The 17,383-nt window shown below is 40.2% G+C and overlaps 1 protein-coding gene across 3 annotated transcripts in view; it reads right to left on the bottom strand.

The window, feature by feature from the left end:
• Nucleotides 1-17,383, bottom strand: part of CSE1L (chromosome segregation 1 like) — a 35,000-nt gene that overhangs the window by 9,216 nt on the left and 8,401 nt on the right. For all 3 annotated transcript variants that reach the window (XM_077831824.1, XM_077831823.1, XM_077831826.1), the window contains exons 4-17: nucleotides 12,204-12,305; nucleotides 10,982-11,127; nucleotides 10,569-10,659; nucleotides 10,198-10,305; nucleotides 8,658-8,750; nucleotides 7,281-7,448; nucleotides 7,072-7,201; nucleotides 6,223-6,288; nucleotides 4,725-4,927; nucleotides 3,460-3,544; nucleotides 2,656-2,717; nucleotides 1,370-1,506; nucleotides 1,119-1,222; nucleotides 379-476 (exon numbers count right to left, since the gene is read on the bottom strand). In XM_077831824.1, coding sequence (XP_077687950.1) covers nucleotides 379-476; nucleotides 1,119-1,222; nucleotides 1,370-1,506; nucleotides 2,656-2,717; nucleotides 3,460-3,544; nucleotides 4,725-4,927; nucleotides 6,223-6,288; nucleotides 7,072-7,201; nucleotides 7,281-7,448; nucleotides 8,658-8,750; nucleotides 10,198-10,305; nucleotides 10,569-10,659; nucleotides 10,982-11,127; nucleotides 12,204-12,305 — 1,593 coding nt within the window. The remainder of the gene's footprint in view (nucleotides 1-378; nucleotides 477-1,118; nucleotides 1,223-1,369; nucleotides 1,507-2,655; nucleotides 2,718-3,459; nucleotides 3,545-4,724; nucleotides 4,928-6,222; nucleotides 6,289-7,071; nucleotides 7,202-7,280; nucleotides 7,449-8,657; nucleotides 8,751-10,197; nucleotides 10,306-10,568; nucleotides 10,660-10,981; nucleotides 11,128-12,203; nucleotides 12,306-17,383) is intronic.

Genomic DNA, 17,383 nt, shown 5'->3' on the forward strand with positions numbered 1-17,383 from the left:
TACCCATGACAAATCTAGATTTATATGCTAGCTGTTTGTGTATAAACAAAACCATGTACTAAAATAATTGTTATATTATAAATACACTTACAAGCTTATTTATGAAGCTTGTATTTCAAATGAAAGAGGGGAAACTTTGCAGGAACCTGTGTCTACAAGAGAGATATTTCACTGTTAGGTATGAAGAATGAGTTCCTATCAAATGTAAAAAAGCTGCTTTTATTACTTTAATTGGCAATTTATTGTGCAACAACCAGTATTTTAACAAAAACAAAAATCAATGATTTTTAAGAAAAACAAAACAGATTTCTGCCTTAAAAAGTAGCAGAAGCAGCTAATAGTGAAGTGAACGTTCTGCTCAGATAGCTTTCTGTTTACCTTACTGACAGCCAGCAGTTTCTGTGTAAGCTGAGCGATGAGAGAAGGGATATATGGGATTATAGCTTCCTGTAGCAGAGAAAAACTTCTCATGATAGCTGTAAATAAATTGAGAAAGAATTTTACATCCATGAAGATGCACCAGCTTGCCAGTTATACGTATACATCCTTTGATCTTATATTTGTATTATAGTAGAGCCTAAAGGCCCCAGCTACGGTTGATGAGAGAGAGAGAGGGGCCTTGTCTTGAAGAGTTTACAATCTATAGTCAAGACAAAGATTTGGGCAAATGATCATTATCCCCATTTTACAGATGGGTACAGAGATTTATATTGGGCAAATCACATAATCTGTGGCAGAGACAAGAATTAAACCCAGATCTTCTGAGTCCCAGTCCAGTGCATTAGCCACAAGACAGTAGTATATTTAAAGTCTGCTGTTAATATATTTTCCATCTAGCCTTCAGAATGAGGGACATCCCTCATCTGAGGCCTTGCTACATTTTTATCACATACAAGCCTGCTGTAAATACTATTTTGGGGGGTTCCACATTTGGGCCATGGCAAAATTAGCTATGTTAACCTGACAAATAAGCACCTGCATTTAGTATGTGTATCCACTTTTTTAAAAAAACTGCATAAATCAGGCGTGTCAAATCAGGCTTTCTGAGGCCCATAGCTACAGCAGCTTCTTACCTCAAATTAAGTCAGTTTCTCAGTGCAAAGTCTGGAGTTTCTTACCTTTCATAATATACTCATTTTCAGATGAGCCGGGAAATGTCAGGGCTTTAAAAAGGTTTGTTAGTAGCACTTCTACAAATGGTACCATTTCTGCAGCTGTAATGCTGTAGATGAAAACATAGTTTTGCAACGCTTCAGTGTTTTATTCAAAACACAATTTCTGAACAACTTAGGATATTCTGATATGAAGAGAAAAAATCCCCATAAATGATAAAAACCCAGAGTAAAATTACTTCTAACTGAAAACTTACAGTGTAGCGTTGTTAGTCCCCCTCATGGTAAACAATCTCTCAAGAGCATGGGCTGCATAAGTATGAACCACAATACTTTCTGCTTGAAGATGATTGATTAAGAGAGGGATAGACACCAAAAGTTGTTCTTTGGGTACCTACAAAAACATAGTGACATTTATATAATATTAAAATTGACATTTTAGAATCAGATACGTGTATTTTGAGAAAACATTCACCCTAGAATTTATTTCATTGGAACATTGCAAGTTCTGCAGGAAATCAGAAGGAATCTCAGGCAGGCTTCTCCAGTAGCTAACATCACACCCTGACCACCGGATAGCCAGAGGGCTACCACCTTGTTTCTGTCATCACCTATGTATTGCTCCCTATCAGTATGATTTTTTAAAATAATCTCTTTCTTTTGTGTTTTAGTATGATTCATAAATATTAAAGGTCAGAAGGGACCATTAGGATCATCTAGTCTGACCTCCTGCACAATGCAGGCCACAGAATCTCACCCACGCACTCCTGCGATAAACCTCTCACCTATTATGCAAAGAATCTCTGAATTAAGATCTCTATTTTTTCTCCTCTTAACTGTCTTTATGATGATCATTCTCTAGCAGCATTTGATATACCTAAAATACTTTTCTCCCCCATTATTAGAGTGAAAAATAGCTCTGATATCCCCTATGATATCAATTTGATCAGGAATGCTTGGGGAATAAGGTACTACTCAACATGATTAAGGTAGCAGAATCAGGCCCTCTGATTTGATTTTGGGGCCCAATCCTGCTCCCACTACAGTCAATTAAAAAAAAAAGTCATACTGATTCCAATGGTGTGGAATCAGGCCCTTTTGCCTTCTGAAATAATACATAGCTGTGATTTGAAAAGCTTAGTAAAAATAGAGTATAAAACTGAAATACCTAATGTCTTCTCTTGCTACATCTCAAAAGTCAAAGGGGGGGGGGGGGGAATTATTGTACTTCCTGTAACAACAGATGTCATGACAAAGGGCACTGGGCAAGCCCCAGCTAAAAGTCACTTCACTTCTCTGTGCACCATGGAAGCTTATGAGTGGAATAGAAATCCTAAATGTTCACTAATCCATCAGTAACTGAACATTAACAAGCTTTTTATACCACCTTCAGATTTAATTTATCATGGAACATGTCGTTATTGAATATCTGTTGAAGTAATTTATTATATGTTGTGTAGAAATTAGTTCATTAGGCTTGATAAGTATAAAATGACTGCAAGCTAAACGACATTAGTAATGGAAGATTAAGAAAGCAACTTACTTGGTTCCTGAAAATCATGATATACTTGATGCCATCAGCTTTAAGCACAGGAAATTCATTCACTACAAATGAAAAGGATGTTTAGTGAGCTTTTGGGCATTATTGTATATGGAGTTTATTATTTAACATAAAATTACCTACAGAGCTGACAGCAGTTCAAAGAATTCTTCACGTATCTGTACAATACATTTTCAAAATTGTATAGCGTGGACATTGCTGCAGAAGAACTTGCACAGCATGTAGCAGCTGTAAGAATGTAGTGGCTCTCTCCACATTAGCTTCAATTTTGCTTTTTATAACTTTACAATCAGATATGTTAAACTCTGGATTTTGAGTTAGTATGGCGAGTTATTCATAATCCTGACCTACAACAACATGACATGGCAGTAGCCACCACACTGATGGTAGGCCATGGAACTAATCAAGGTAACCTCGTGACACAGTTTAAAGAAGTACCTCCAAAAAAAATTTAAGGTAGTTGGTACGTGAATAGTTAACTGTATTTCTAGGATGAAGACAGCATTCTATCATGGATCAAATGGCAAGGGAATATAAAAAACCTCCCATCCTCATCCCCACCAAATACTTCCACAGAATGAACGGCTGGAGCAGAATACAAAACATTCAGTCTCCTATAACCAAACTTTTGACTTTGCTGCCTTACTCAAAAATAGGTGGGTATACACTGCAGGAAAGCATCAGCATTGTTACTCTTAAAAACCATCACTAAAAGTTAATGGCCACCAAAGAGGTTTTAGGTATGCTACAAAAGGAGCATTATGCCATACGTAACCCTGAACTTACCATTAGCAGATTTTAAGTCGGGTTGAATATGATTCACAAAGAATTCTGTCAGATTTACAAGTTCATTGGCTTGTGTTATTCCATGCTAGAAAAAAGAAAAATCAGAAAAATCTTTTTAGACATCAACATTTATCTATTTTTTTTTAAACTTATTTCCAAGTGGTTTTACAGAAGGCACCCAAATTTATCTAGTTATTTATAAAGTGCTAAATCACCACAGTCTAGGTGCTACACAGATACTCTCATTCAGAACATCCTCTCCAATTATTCTGCACACATTTGTTTTAGCATCCAGTTTCTAGCGGCAATGCTAAAAGCTCAACATAAAATAGGCCCTGAATTGAGAAAGTTCTTATTACACTTGCTAATCCTATGTCAAAATACTAAATATAAAATATTAGAAAACTGTTAATTTGAATATTGAGATGCGGTCTGTTGCACAGAAATGGAGGTAAGAACTCCTGATTTCTAAGTCTGGCTTTGACAATGGCTCCTTCTCTAGGTTTGGGCAAGTCAATTAAGCTCACTGTGTCAGCTTTTCAATCTGTAAATAGGGAATTATATCTACTGAACAAAAGGGGTTTGTGGATTAGTTAATGTTTGCCAACCGAGTGTGCCAAATAACATAAATGACAGTGTTAACCACTAAATGAGGTAGGAGAGGTAAAATGGATGCTACTGTAGATTAATGTCTTAATTGCCCCAATATAGACGTGAAATCAAGTGGAGAAGTGTTTCACGGCAGTTTCATAATCCTTGTAAGACTTCTCTATATCACAACCACCTAATGTATCAAAACTGAGCACTGCTCTTCAGATGCTCACAACTGGAAAGCAAGAGAGTTTTGGGCAGAATTGGGGTTCTCTGGCAGAACAGCAAGAGGGAAGCTCGCATAACATTTTTTACTATGCTTGATTCCAGACAATTTTATTAGTCTCTCTTAAGGCCATTCTAATTCATATACTGTGGGCTAAATTCTGATCACCAATTTTAAACTGGTGTAATGTCAATCCCTTCAATGAATTTATTGCCAGTATATACCATGTAACAAACTCAATCAACCTTTGGTACATAATATTTTAGTCTCCTGCAGACTGTAATACTTTGGTCTCATTTTCGTCCTTGAGTTTAATGTGCAAGTGCTGGGTGACGGTAGCAGTCTGTGATATGTAGGGGGTCAGATAATCCAGTGGTCCCCTAGTGTCTTAAACTCTGATGTCTGTATAGATACATTATGGTTTAAAACGAAAGGCATGTAAAAGTACCTTCTGTGTCTGAGCTTTGGATGCCAAAGATGTTACAAGGTAAATGGCTGCATCTTTATGCTTCCAGTTGACAGATGGATTCTTTGCATATTCTTGCAGCATGGAATTAACATAGCCAGAGAAGATCCCTGTTACAGGTCCTTCAAAAAACTTGCATAAGCCTCGTACTAGATCACAGGCTGCTCTGCGTCTGGTATCAATATCTGTATAAAAAAATAAATAAAAAGATTTGTATATGAAAGAATGAATGGATCTAGGTCACATTCCTACCTAATATAGTTTATACGGACTACCAACAACTATTGCCATGTACAGTATTAAGTTAAATATTTTATTTACTGTTATGAACATAGAATGGATAAGTTTAAATTCATGCATAAAATTTAAGCAGTAGATTAACAGTGTTAAACAATATTCTAGGATATAGGCAAAGATATGTAACACTGCTGATAGCATGCACTCCAGATTTACTGCCTAATGAAAATTTTTTGACAGGCATGCAAGGAGTTTTCTTTTTTATCGTAATTTTCTCTTTACCCTTACAATAAAGTGCCTTGGCTAGTAAATTTGCATAACAATTTTGTAAAATGTTCTTTTTGTTTCCAAAGAGAAAATGTATGCACTAGAGCTTATTCTAGACAAAACTCAAGATATGGAATGACCTTTTAAAAAATAGATTAAAAATGTAAGGTTTCCAACAGGCTAACACAAGTACCAAGTAACACCCTACTTTCCATAACTGTTTGCAGTCTTTTTGCCCAACTAATTTCCAACATAATATAACTAAGGTAAGGGAAATCAGAACCAGATTCAGATGCAACAGGCTATCTTCCTAGTACCCCAAGTAGCCTCAAAGTTCATATAAAATGTAACCAATTGCTTAAATTCAATAAGAGTGATATACTAGGTCATAAGAAGTCTCTCTACAGTCCTGGGACCAACACGGCTACACCACCACCGCCTATTATGTCATTGAACTTCAGGATCATCATGAATAAATGCCAATAGCGGAGGCAGTGTTGCCCAGTAGATAAGAGCTCAGAAGACCTGGGCTCTATGTCTGGCTCTGCCACAGACCTTTAAGATGACCTTGGGCAAGACGCTTCACCTCTACGCCAGTTCCCCAACTGTAAAGTGAGGCATTTTGAGATCAAAGGCTGAAAAAGCACTCCATAAGAACTAGGTATTATTATTGTTGTACATCTGAAGTGTGGCTAATTCCAGATAAGAGTGGTAGCAGAGTTTAAATACTATGTCTTTCAGTTGCAACACAGATTTTTAACCACTCTCTTTCCTATTAGTTTAAAAAAAACTGATCAATGTTATTTTGCATGATGGTCAACTTTCTCAAGATTTGGATAAAGACTCTTTAGAATTGATTTTGGAAAGGACCTTCTCCAAGTGTAAAAATAAAGATATATAAACTTCAGTAAACTACTTCAGTTCTTTGGCATTATGTTTAAAAATGTAAACTATTTCCAGTATACATGTGCATTACCAGATCCTTCTAAATCCCTTCTTATATATTCTTCAGAATTATCTTCAAAAGCTTCTTCATCAGCAGCTGCAGAGAAAATAGATCATTTATGAGATACACTAATGAGAACTCACTTGTTTGTTTGGTTCTTGGCAAAGAATGGAGATAATTTGGGTCAACATCTATGGTTTAACAGTGTTTTGTGAAATTAATGGGATTAAGAAATCTCGTGAGCTACTACGCAGCATATTGGCCTTGATACCTAACAAGTGACACAATGAGCTTTAACTGACAAATGTAACTCCTTTTCTTTCACGTTCATGAGCTGTTGTACATTGGATGTAGAAAAGATGGGGCACATTCAATATATTTTAAGTGTATTTGAATCAAGAGGCTTTCAAACTCATGCACTAGAAAAAAAGGAAGCTTCCAATTGCTGCAATAAATTTTCGTTACAAGTTAAGTCTTGCTGGCACCAGGATCAAAATGATTCAGATGAGCTAGACAGATGGACCACTCAAGCTTGATGGGGTAAATTCTCCATGCTCCACCTCGTTACACTGCCTGAATTATTCTGGTGTTCGCTCTAATAACTTTAAAAATTCAAAGTAATAGCTCAATTTGAAATTACAAGAGAAAGAACTGCCATCATTCCTTCCCAAATTGAATTTTCCTCCTTGATCATTTCCACAGCAACTCAACAGATTAGCATACTATTAGAGAGACTTGGTTTGACTCTTGTGCAAGGGTGCATAGGGCCCAATCGTGCAGCCTTTACATTATTAACAAAACCACCACTATACCCAAAGTTATCCTTTACTGGTCAGAGTCGCTACTAACATGCCTTAAAAAAAAAAAAAAATTAATTACCTCTAAATTCCATGTTGGGAACAATAACTTTTTCACAGATGCTTGTCAGGGTATTCTGATCTTCAAACAGATGTTTATAATGTGGTCTCTCACAAACTGAGGCCAGAAACTGGATTGCATTGCTTACCAACTAGAAGATAAAACAGACCCATTTTTAGCACAACTGAACTGTTTATTCTAAAACTGGATGGAAATATATAACAACTTACCAAGTCATATTTAACTTCCTGGCCTGTTGTGACCAACAAATTCCAGATCGCTGTGACAAAACGAGGCAGGTAAGGCTGGAATTCTTCATCATATTTTTGAGCATACAAAGCAGCATTATCACAAATTTGGGATTTCAGTAGCTCCAATAATCCAGCTTCCTCTTCATCCTCATAAAACATAACTAAAAACTCAAACACGCAAATTTCAACACTAGTGAACAGTCAGCTTCCAAAACAAAAAAAAAAAAAAGAGGGAATTATTTTATAATGCTGTTGTACTGGTGTTTCACAATTCTAAATATAAGGAAATATAGGAATAAATGGTCAGTTCTCACAATAGAGAGAAGTAAATAACAAGGTCCCTCAAGGATCTGGACAGGGACCAGTGCTGTTTAACATATTCGTAAATGATCTGGAAAAAGAGGGTGAACAGTGAGGTTGCAAAGTCTGCAGACAATACAAAATTACCCAACATAGTTAAGCCTAAAGCCGTCTATGAAGAGTTAGAGAAATTTCAGAAAACTGGGCAACGAAATGGCAGAAAAAATTCAGTTCTGAAAAATGCGAAGTAATTTATATTGGAAAATATAATCCCAATTATACAGACAAGATGATGGGGTCTAATTTAGCTGTTACCACTTAAGAAAGATCTTGGCGTCATTGAGCAGATGTTTTCAGAGAACTATCAACAATGTGCAGCAGCAGACAAACAAGCTAACAGAATGTTAAGAACCATTAGGAAAGAGATAGATCAGACATAAAAGCATTACGTTACTATATAAATCCATGATAGGCCCAACACCTTGAATACTGTGTGCAGTTCTGGTTGCCCCATCTCAAAAAAGGTATATTAGAATTGGAAAAAATAGAGAGAAGGGCAACAAAAAATGATTGGGGTATGGAGCAGTTTCCATCTGAGGAGAGATTAAAAAGACTGACTGTTTAGCTTGGAAAAAGAGGCGACTAAAGGGGGATATGATCGAGGTCTATAAAATCATGACTGGTGTGGAGAAAGTGAACACGGAAGTGTTATTTATTCCCTTCACATAACACAAACTACGGGGTCACCCAATGAAATTGATAGGCAGCAGGTTTAAACCAAAAAAGGAAGTACTTCTTCACACAACACACAGTCAACCTGTGGAACTTATTGCCAGGGGATCTTGCAAAGGCCAAAACTATAACAGAGTTCAAAAAAGAATTAGGTAAGTTCACAGAGGATAGGTCTATCAATAGCTCTCTCCCAACACTGTGCAGCAACTACACAAGCCACATTAAACCGCAGCAGCGCTTTAACATTGCCAGTGTAGACAAGCCCTTAGTCACTCCTTCCCTCTGCAAACATTTGAACAGAGGCAAATTTTAAGGAATACTTACATCAGTCTGTAAAAGTTTGTTATCTAAAGTTAAAAGACTATGAAAATTTGTCATCCAGGTTTCCATGTGATCTTCAAAAAACTCAGGAAGATCCTGTGAGGGGAAAAAAGTATGAAAGAAATGCACATTTTAAGTTCATTCCTAGTTATATTAGTTTGGTAGCTTTATACAGTTACTGTCCACTGTTCATTAACAATTTATTTTATCAAAAAGGAAGATGGACAAGGACATAGGAAATAATGCAAGACCCTGGCATAGAGACTTCACACTATAGCTTCTATCTCTATTATTTGTTTGCAGAATCCACTTCAGGGGATGTTGGGAGCCGTGAGGGATTTTCCTCTCTGAAAGATGGTGGGGGAGAGGCGATTCATGGTCCTTTTTGTCCTAACTAAAGACACCCTCACTCCTCGCCCCCTTAGCCTCAAAACACAAAAGCACAGGCCACCCCTTTTGCTCAATCCTACTCTTCAGTCCAAACGAAGGAAACAGGAGTAGACTCCAACAGTCTAAGGGGTACATTTATCACATTTCAAGGGCCTGGACTCACATGGGTGCTTTGCATAGTATAGAGAGTCTAAAAGTTTGCTTTTAGCGTGTTTTTAAACACAGATATGCTTGTTTTATATCTTAGTGATTCTGTGGCAATAAAAAAAATAGTGAAATTATGCTGCTATCAAACTTAAAGTTAATAAAAAGAAAAGGAGTACTTGTGGCACCTTAGACACTAACCAATTTATTTGAGCATAAGCTTTCATGAGCTACAGCTCACAGCCAGTTTATTTGAGCATAAGCATAAACCAGTTTATTTGAGCATAAGCTTTCGTGAGCTGTAGCTCACGAAAGCTTATGCTCAAATAAACTGGTTAGTCTCTAAGGTGCCACAAGTACTCCTTTTCTTTTTGCGAATACAGACTAACACGGCTGTTACTCTGAAAGTTAATAAAATCCCTTCTCATTTGATTTGCTTGAGACTGTTTATAACTGTTTTCTGTCAACCCTTATTATACATGCAAAATAGTTTGACACTTGGGAAACAATGTCCACTGAACCTTTACCACTACTCTTATAATTAAGGTTGAAGACTCCTACAAAACCAGAAAAGGACAAAATTGACATTCTCGATCATTTTCATTATTGTTCACCTTACAATAAGCAACAAAAGCTTTTCAGGCTCCTTTATGCATCATGAAGAAGCAGAGTGGCCACAAATTCAGGGTTTTGTTTTTAAGAGTCTTTTGCAATTCACCTGTAACCAGCTACCCTTGTATTTTTGCCCCTCTGATCTGCTACTTAGAGTTTACTAGATCAGGAAGAGAGACTAAAATTAACTATAGGTTGGCAAACATGTTAGTCAGTCTCAAGCTCTGCCTATTCCCTAGCGTAGGCACAGGTTACTGCTTTTTACCTTGACCAGATAACATGCGCCAGAGGGGACCTTAAATTGATTGTACAGCAAAAAGCATAACAGCTTAAAGCATAACAACTCTGGCTCTTTCAGAGCAGACCCAATAATTACGAACAATAAATTAAGATTCACCTGAAAATTTAAACTGTAGAACAATTTTGCAATCTGAATTAGAGAAGAGAAGAGAACCTTCAAAGCACTGGCATCATTTGCATGGGTGCTGCAAAGTTCAATGGTGGCCTAGAAAAGAAGAAAGGATTAATAGGAAACATGAACAGAAATGTATTGGGTGTATTGCAAATGCCATGTAATGTTACAATTTTATTGACAGCACATTCAGAGAACTGATGATTTTAGTTCTGTCATCCTGGTTTCAGTTTAAAATTTAGTATGTTTCTATTTCTAAATAACTTGTATTCCATAAGAATTCACAAGTAAGTCAATTTAAAGTGTTAAATCATCCCTAAAAGAAGATCAAACAACTCTCAGAAATAATGCTGTACCTTAAAGAGATTTGTCAAGGGCTGTGCAAAGGCATCAAGGACAAGTTTGATTTCTGTCCACAGTTCATTTGATTTAAACTCATGGCGGTATCTGGCAAACAAAGGGAGAGGCAGGGAAAAAAATGGTAATAGCACTTCATTCCAATTTAACTTGCATCTAATTATTTATAAGGAACTCTGAATCTTGAGACAAGTCAAGTCAGCAAATACAAGAACTAAATGCTACAGTTAAAACTGTCCATGTAAGGTATGAAATTCAATAACCACTTAAATAAAGCTACTAATCATTATAAAGTCAGTAACTTCAATTAGAAGCCACAAATGATTAACACAACCACAAAATTCAATTTAATAAGCAGAGGTACGTGCATTTTAGTAGAAATTCCGGAATCCACACACTTATCCGTTAATACCTTTTAAATAACGAGTGTGCAGTGCGAAGGACTCCATTAATGACATGGAAATCTCCACTCTGAAAACGATTCACCATTTCGGTCAGCAGGTCTGGCCATTTCTGAGGGAAGTCTTCCCTGCCAATAATGCTAATGGCGTCACTTAACTGGAAAAGAAACATAACCATTATATCATACCATTTGTGAATAACGTAGTGATCAGTACTTAAATACGACAGTTACTCTTGGGGGAATTTTGCATCACTGCTGGTGGCTCCTACCACCAGCTGGGTAGGGGAGTATAGGACTTCCTCTTCCCCTGCAGAGAGCAGCAAGGGTTGGGTCAGACCCACCCCCAGAAACCTCCCCACGCTGCAGGAAGCTCTGCACTCCACCCTGCGCTTCCTGCCCCCATCGCACCTCAGCCATGGTGGGAGGGGTCATAGGTGCTCAACCCCCATGCATCCGGACCCCCCATATCCAGAGCGCCCCACTCCCCCCCGAAATGCCTCAGTCTCCTGCACCAGAACCCCCACCACAGTGATCCTCACCTTCCCTGCAACCGGACCCCTGCCAAGCCCCTCCCCCCTGCATCTGGACCCCCACCCTGCACCCAGACCAACCTGCTGAGCCCCAACCACCTTCACCTGGATCCCCCTGTAGAGTCCCATTCTCCCAGCACCAGGAACACCCCCAAAGAGCCTCTGCATCCGTATCTCTCCCTCCAACCTCCCAAACCCAGATTGCCCCACACAGAACCCTCTCACCCCACACCTGGATTCCCCCACACTTGGATTCTACTGGGCTAAACCTGCTTGCCTCACACCTGGATGAGGGCCAGGGCTAGGCATGCAAGACTCTGCCCCCCTCTCACTTGCTATCTTGGTACATATGGCATGAAGGGGCAGGGCCCTGGGGTGTTTCTGGGGCAAGTCCGGCCCTTGCACTGTGTTAGGGTCTGGTGCAGCCTCACCACTGAGTCCGTGTCCCGAGATGCAGGGCAGCTGCAGGGTGATCTCCCACCTCCATGCAGCCAGTGGCCTATGCTCCACACTGCTGGAGTCTCCACATTTACTTATTGACAAATGAAATATGCAGAATTTTGAAATACTGTGCACAGAATTTATTTTTTTTATACATACACACACAGTAAACTCTTTGGGAGACCCCAGAACACGACTGATCTCCCATTAGGGCTTCTAGGCACAACATCCTCCCGAAGGTCTCAGTGAAGCAATCTTACCTGTTTTTGAATTTGTTCTGGACTGCTAAGCATCAAGTGTACTATGTTGCCTTTAATAGCTATCCTGTCTGTTTCACATATTTTGTTTGGTTCATCTTCAATCTAAAAAGTAAAACATTAGTTAACTATGAGACATCTATTACTCCTCTGTGCAATGAAAGGAAAAAATACTCCAAATATTTTTAGTTTTCTTTACATAAATTGAGCATGTTGCACCACAATAAGGAAATCCAGTGTAGAAAACTGAGTGTCTGCCAACATGTTTATTTTTAATGATATAACTCTGCCTGTGATGGAACTATAATAGCAATCTCCACAGATAAACCAAGAAAATTAAATGCTTCTATAAAATTAGGGACTACACTTTCTCCTTCAGAATTACTGGTTTGAAGAGGCTGGCAAGCCACCTCAAAATGGACACTTATAGGTGAATTTGAATTAAATTAAGGTATTTCTCTGTTGGGTGGGTGAAGTTAACCTAGAATCCGGTGAACTTCAAACAATGAATAAGTAATTTCAAAGCACTGCCACATACACAAAATAAAACTGAAAACTACTAGAGAAAGATTTTTTTTTTCCTGATCTGAGACTTATAGTTATTGACCCCTTGCTGAGCAGTAGCAGAACTCAGGGCCTTGCAAGATCAGCTTCCTATTTGGAGCAGAAATAAGTGAGAGTGAACCTCTTAATGTAGTTTGTTTATTTACAAGACGCATAAATCCTGTTTCCTTGAACAGGACTTATAATGAGCAGCACATAGGCATCCCCCTCTTACAGCAGCCTCGGGAAAGGTAGCTCTGCCCTGTCACCAAAAGCATCTTGTGCCTCTGACTCTCTTCTCCAAGGCCTATCAAGTCTAAAGCCTGGTCTACACTACAAAGTTATGTCATCATCAGCCATTTTGCATCAGCCTAGTTGAAGGTGTCCAATTTTGTCTCCCACCGACGTAAACTCTCCATTATGCCAACATAGTAACACCACCTCCCTGAGCAGCACTGAGCCATGGTCATTTTGCATCAGCCTAGTTGAAGGTGTCCAATTTTGTCTCCCACCGACGTAAACTCTCTATTATGCCAACATAGTAACACCACCTCCCTGAGCAGCACTGAGCCATGGTCAACGTACTGAGGTTGACGCAGAGTGAACGCAGACACTGCATTACCTATGTTGACCCTAACAATCCTCCAGCAGCTGTCTCATAATACCTGAAACTGACCATTCCGGTTACAATTGTGAATTCCCCTGCCCAGGCATCAGAGAGACCGGAAGCACGCCCCCCCCCCCGTTAAAGCCCTTCAAATTTTTGAAATGTCTTTTCCTGATTGTCCATCTTGGTGAGGACAACTACCAGTTTTCCATTGTTCTGGACAACTGCCCAGCTCACCACATCAGCTACATGCTCCAGACATGCCCCAGCCAGGAGCAGACAGGATTGGATTTCCTGGGCCTGTGAGCACATGTGCAGTCACAGCTCAGACCATCCATAGAAACATGGATGTCTATAAGCAGATTGCATAGGGGAGGTAGAAAGGGTATGACAGGAAGCAGTTTCAAAGCAAAGAAATGGCGGAAGACATACCAGAAGGCCAAGGAAGCCAACAGTCGATTCAGTGCCAAGCTGAAGACCTGCCACTTTTATAAAGAGCTGCATGCCATACTTGGTGGATACTCCACCACCATCCCACACTTCCCCATGGATACCACTGAGAAGCCCAAATCACAGGCCCCTGATATGAACAGCAAGGATGAGGATGACGACGGGGGACATGCAACTGGAGGGGCGGGGAGAGGGTGTGTCCAGCTATGCCACAAGCCAGGACCTAATTGAGACTTCACTGCAGTCCAGGCAATTGAGCAAAGACACGCCCATGCCTGCGTAAAAATGGTGCCAGTATTCAGTGCCATTGCCCTATACTCATAATTTTATGCAACCGAGCAATTCCCCCCTTCATTTCCCTCATCCCTGGCAGGGCATATCATAGCTGAAGCTGTGAGTGGCGTTGCGCACAAACACGCTGAAGCAGGAATGTCAACCTCTTGTTTAACATTTTAGGGGAGCAAGGAAAGGGAGTTCTGAATCTTAACTTTAGTTTTCCATTGTGACTATACTGAAAAAGGTACCTCTGTGTGTTTTATCTGTAGCTGCTGCAGTTGCAGCAATCAGGGGTTTCCCTTCCACACCAGGGGAGCGTCTGAGCCAGAGAAGGAAGAGAAAGAGGAGGACTTGGGACAACATTTTCAGCAAGATCTTGCAAGCATCAGACTGTGAACTGAGGACCTGGAGGATGAATATTGCAAAACTGTAGGGAGATGGAAAGATCAGACAGGAGAAGGGCCCAGGAGTTGGTGAGGGAGATGCACCAGGTCATAAAGGGGCTTCTCTGGCAACAAACACAGATGCTGCAGACTCTTCTGGACCTAATGGTTCTACAATCCAGGCTCACCTCCCGCTGAAGTCCATGGAGAACTCCAGTATACCCCACATTCCACGTGGCATCAGGGGCCACAATCCTACCCCTACTGCTTCACACTGGGGGACATTAAAGACAACCACAACTTCACATACACTGACCTGTTAAGAGCCACGACTGCTGTATGTGAAGCTAAAATGGACATGAATGTTCCTTCCCCTTCTTTAAGCTCTGTTCCACAAGTCTATTAAGGTTTTAATGCATTTAGTTTTAATTGGCACAGAATTTTTTTTTTTTTAAGTGTTTTCATTTACTCAAGAAAACAGTATTGTTTGGAAAATAATTCATCTTTATTAGTTTCCAACATATGCTGCAGAATGCCTGACTGTACTGAAAGCACACACTTTAGTTGTTATTATACATTGTAACACAATTCACAGGATCAGTGAACAAAGTGTAATCATCAGACATGTACCAAGCACGACACAATTTGTTACAAGCCCCCAAACTATAGGGCCAGGTAGAGCACTGTACACCACAAAGCATTACTGTGGCTTGCTGTTAATGTGCTCTTTCAAAGCCTCCCTGAGCTATATAGCTCCAAGCTGAGGTCTTCTGATAGCCCTTACGTCTGGCTGCTCAAACTCAGAGGACAGCTACTGCACCTCTGCCCTCTACTCCAGCAACTACTATTCCCCCTTTGCTTCACAGATATTATATAGGACACAACAGGCAGCTATGACCATTGGGATATTTTTCTTCCCAAGATTAACTTTCGTGAACAACACCAGTTCCCTTTCAGTCTACCAAAAGCACATTCATTCAACTGTCATTCTCCAACTGCTGAGCCAGTAGTTGAATCTTTTCTTGGTGCTGTTGAGATGGCAAATATATGGCTTCATGAACCAGTGGAGTAAAGAATAGGCTGGGTCCCTCAGGATCAGTATTGGCATTTCAACATCCCTAATGGTAATCTGCCGATCAGGAAAGAGCCCCTGCTTGTAGCTTTCTGAACAGTCCTGTGCTGTTAAAGATGCAAGTGTCATGCACCGTCCCTGACCAGCCAACACTGATGTCAGTGAAGCGTCCCTGGTGATCCACCAACGCTTGCATAACCATTGAAAAATAGCCCCTTCTCATGATGTACTCTGTGGCAAAGTGGTCTGGTGCCAAAATAGACACATGCATGCCGTCTGTTGCTCCACTGCAGTTCAGGAAACCTCCAGCTGCAAATCCACGCATTATGTCCCGCACGCTGCCGAGAGTTACAGTCCTGTGTAGTGGGAGATGATTAATGGCCCTACACACTTGCATGACAACAATCCCCAAAGTGGATTTTTCAACTCCAAAATGACTTTGCAATGACAGTAGCAATCTGGCATTGCAAGTTTCCACAGTCTGATCACCACTCACTTCTCTACTGTCAGTGCAGCTCTCATTCTTGTGTCACTGCTCTGGAGGGCTGGGGCAAGCTCAGCACACAGATCCAGGAATGTGGCCTTGCACATCCAAACATTCTGCAGCCAGTGCTCATCATCCCAAGCCTGCATTACAATGCGATCCCATTAGTCAGCACTTGTTTCCCAGGACCAGAAGCAGTGCTCCACCACTGGCACCTGCTCCACATACACCAAAAATAATCTTGAACTAGTTCTCACTATGTCCCACAGCAATCTGCTCTTCACAAAATCATCAAGTTCTCCACGGCTCTTCAAATACCAGAGGATTATGTGTCCTATGCCTGCAATACTCACGACAATAGTTCAGAGCTGTGCATGCTCCATGCTTCTGTCAGAGATGGTGGACAGCAACAAGCTCCACGTGGGGTCATGGGATTTTCAAAACAGGCACGAAAATTATGGGATAGAGATGGCATTATGGGGTAGAGAAAGTCGTATGATGAGAACTTGAACCCCACAGTCCCAGTCACCCCTGCGTGACTCATACCCCACCATGAAATGCCAAAACTTTCCAAAACATAGGGCACTTAACGATGGGGAGCTGCACGCTGGGTTACCTACCCATGGCGCACCGCATCGTTCATCGAAACAAGCATTCCTGGCGCATACGTGAAGCGCTGACATAAGGAGCCAAGTGTGCATTTGCACAAGTGATAGACTAACTGTGGCAGCTTTATGCAAGCATAACTTGTGTCAATAAAAGTTTGTAGTGCAGACGTGAGCTATGTGCTTGATAAACTCTTTTTCCTCCCTTTTTCCTCCCCCAGCCCTTGAGCTTTATACCTCAGAGATACCTAGCCCAAGGCTGCTCACTAAGACCACATGGCCTAGAAAGGTGAACCTGGGCACATACTCTGTACAGCTGATCTGCAACACAAGTGAATCCCAGCATTTCAATTGCCAGACAAAGGGAGTACTTGAACCCACATGGCATCCTTAATGACTCTTTGGATGCACCTACTACATGGCATCTTTATCCTGAGTGCTTGTAATAATTAGGAAACCATTGGCACCTTTTGGTATAACTGTATGCTGGGTACTAATTATGACAACAACAAATGCAAGGTTTCATATAAAGAAGTGTGATATGACAGCGTCCATTTAAATTGTTGTAAGACAGACACCAAAGGCCTTCAATTTTACATCACTAATATAGTCATCCCATTTGTAATGGAAAATTCACATTCTGATTTAACAGCTAGTTTGTGTTAATCCTAAAGCATTTTTTCCAGCATTATAAAATTTATACTTTGAAGATTTTCAGACACACAAATGACAGTTAGGCATCTAACTCCCATTAACTTTCAGT

This window comes from Eretmochelys imbricata, chromosome 13, assembly GCF_965152235.1.
Source record: "Eretmochelys imbricata isolate rEreImb1 chromosome 13, rEreImb1.hap1, whole genome shotgun sequence".
NCBI classification, from domain to species: domain Eukaryota; kingdom Metazoa; phylum Chordata; order Testudines; family Cheloniidae; genus Eretmochelys; species Eretmochelys imbricata.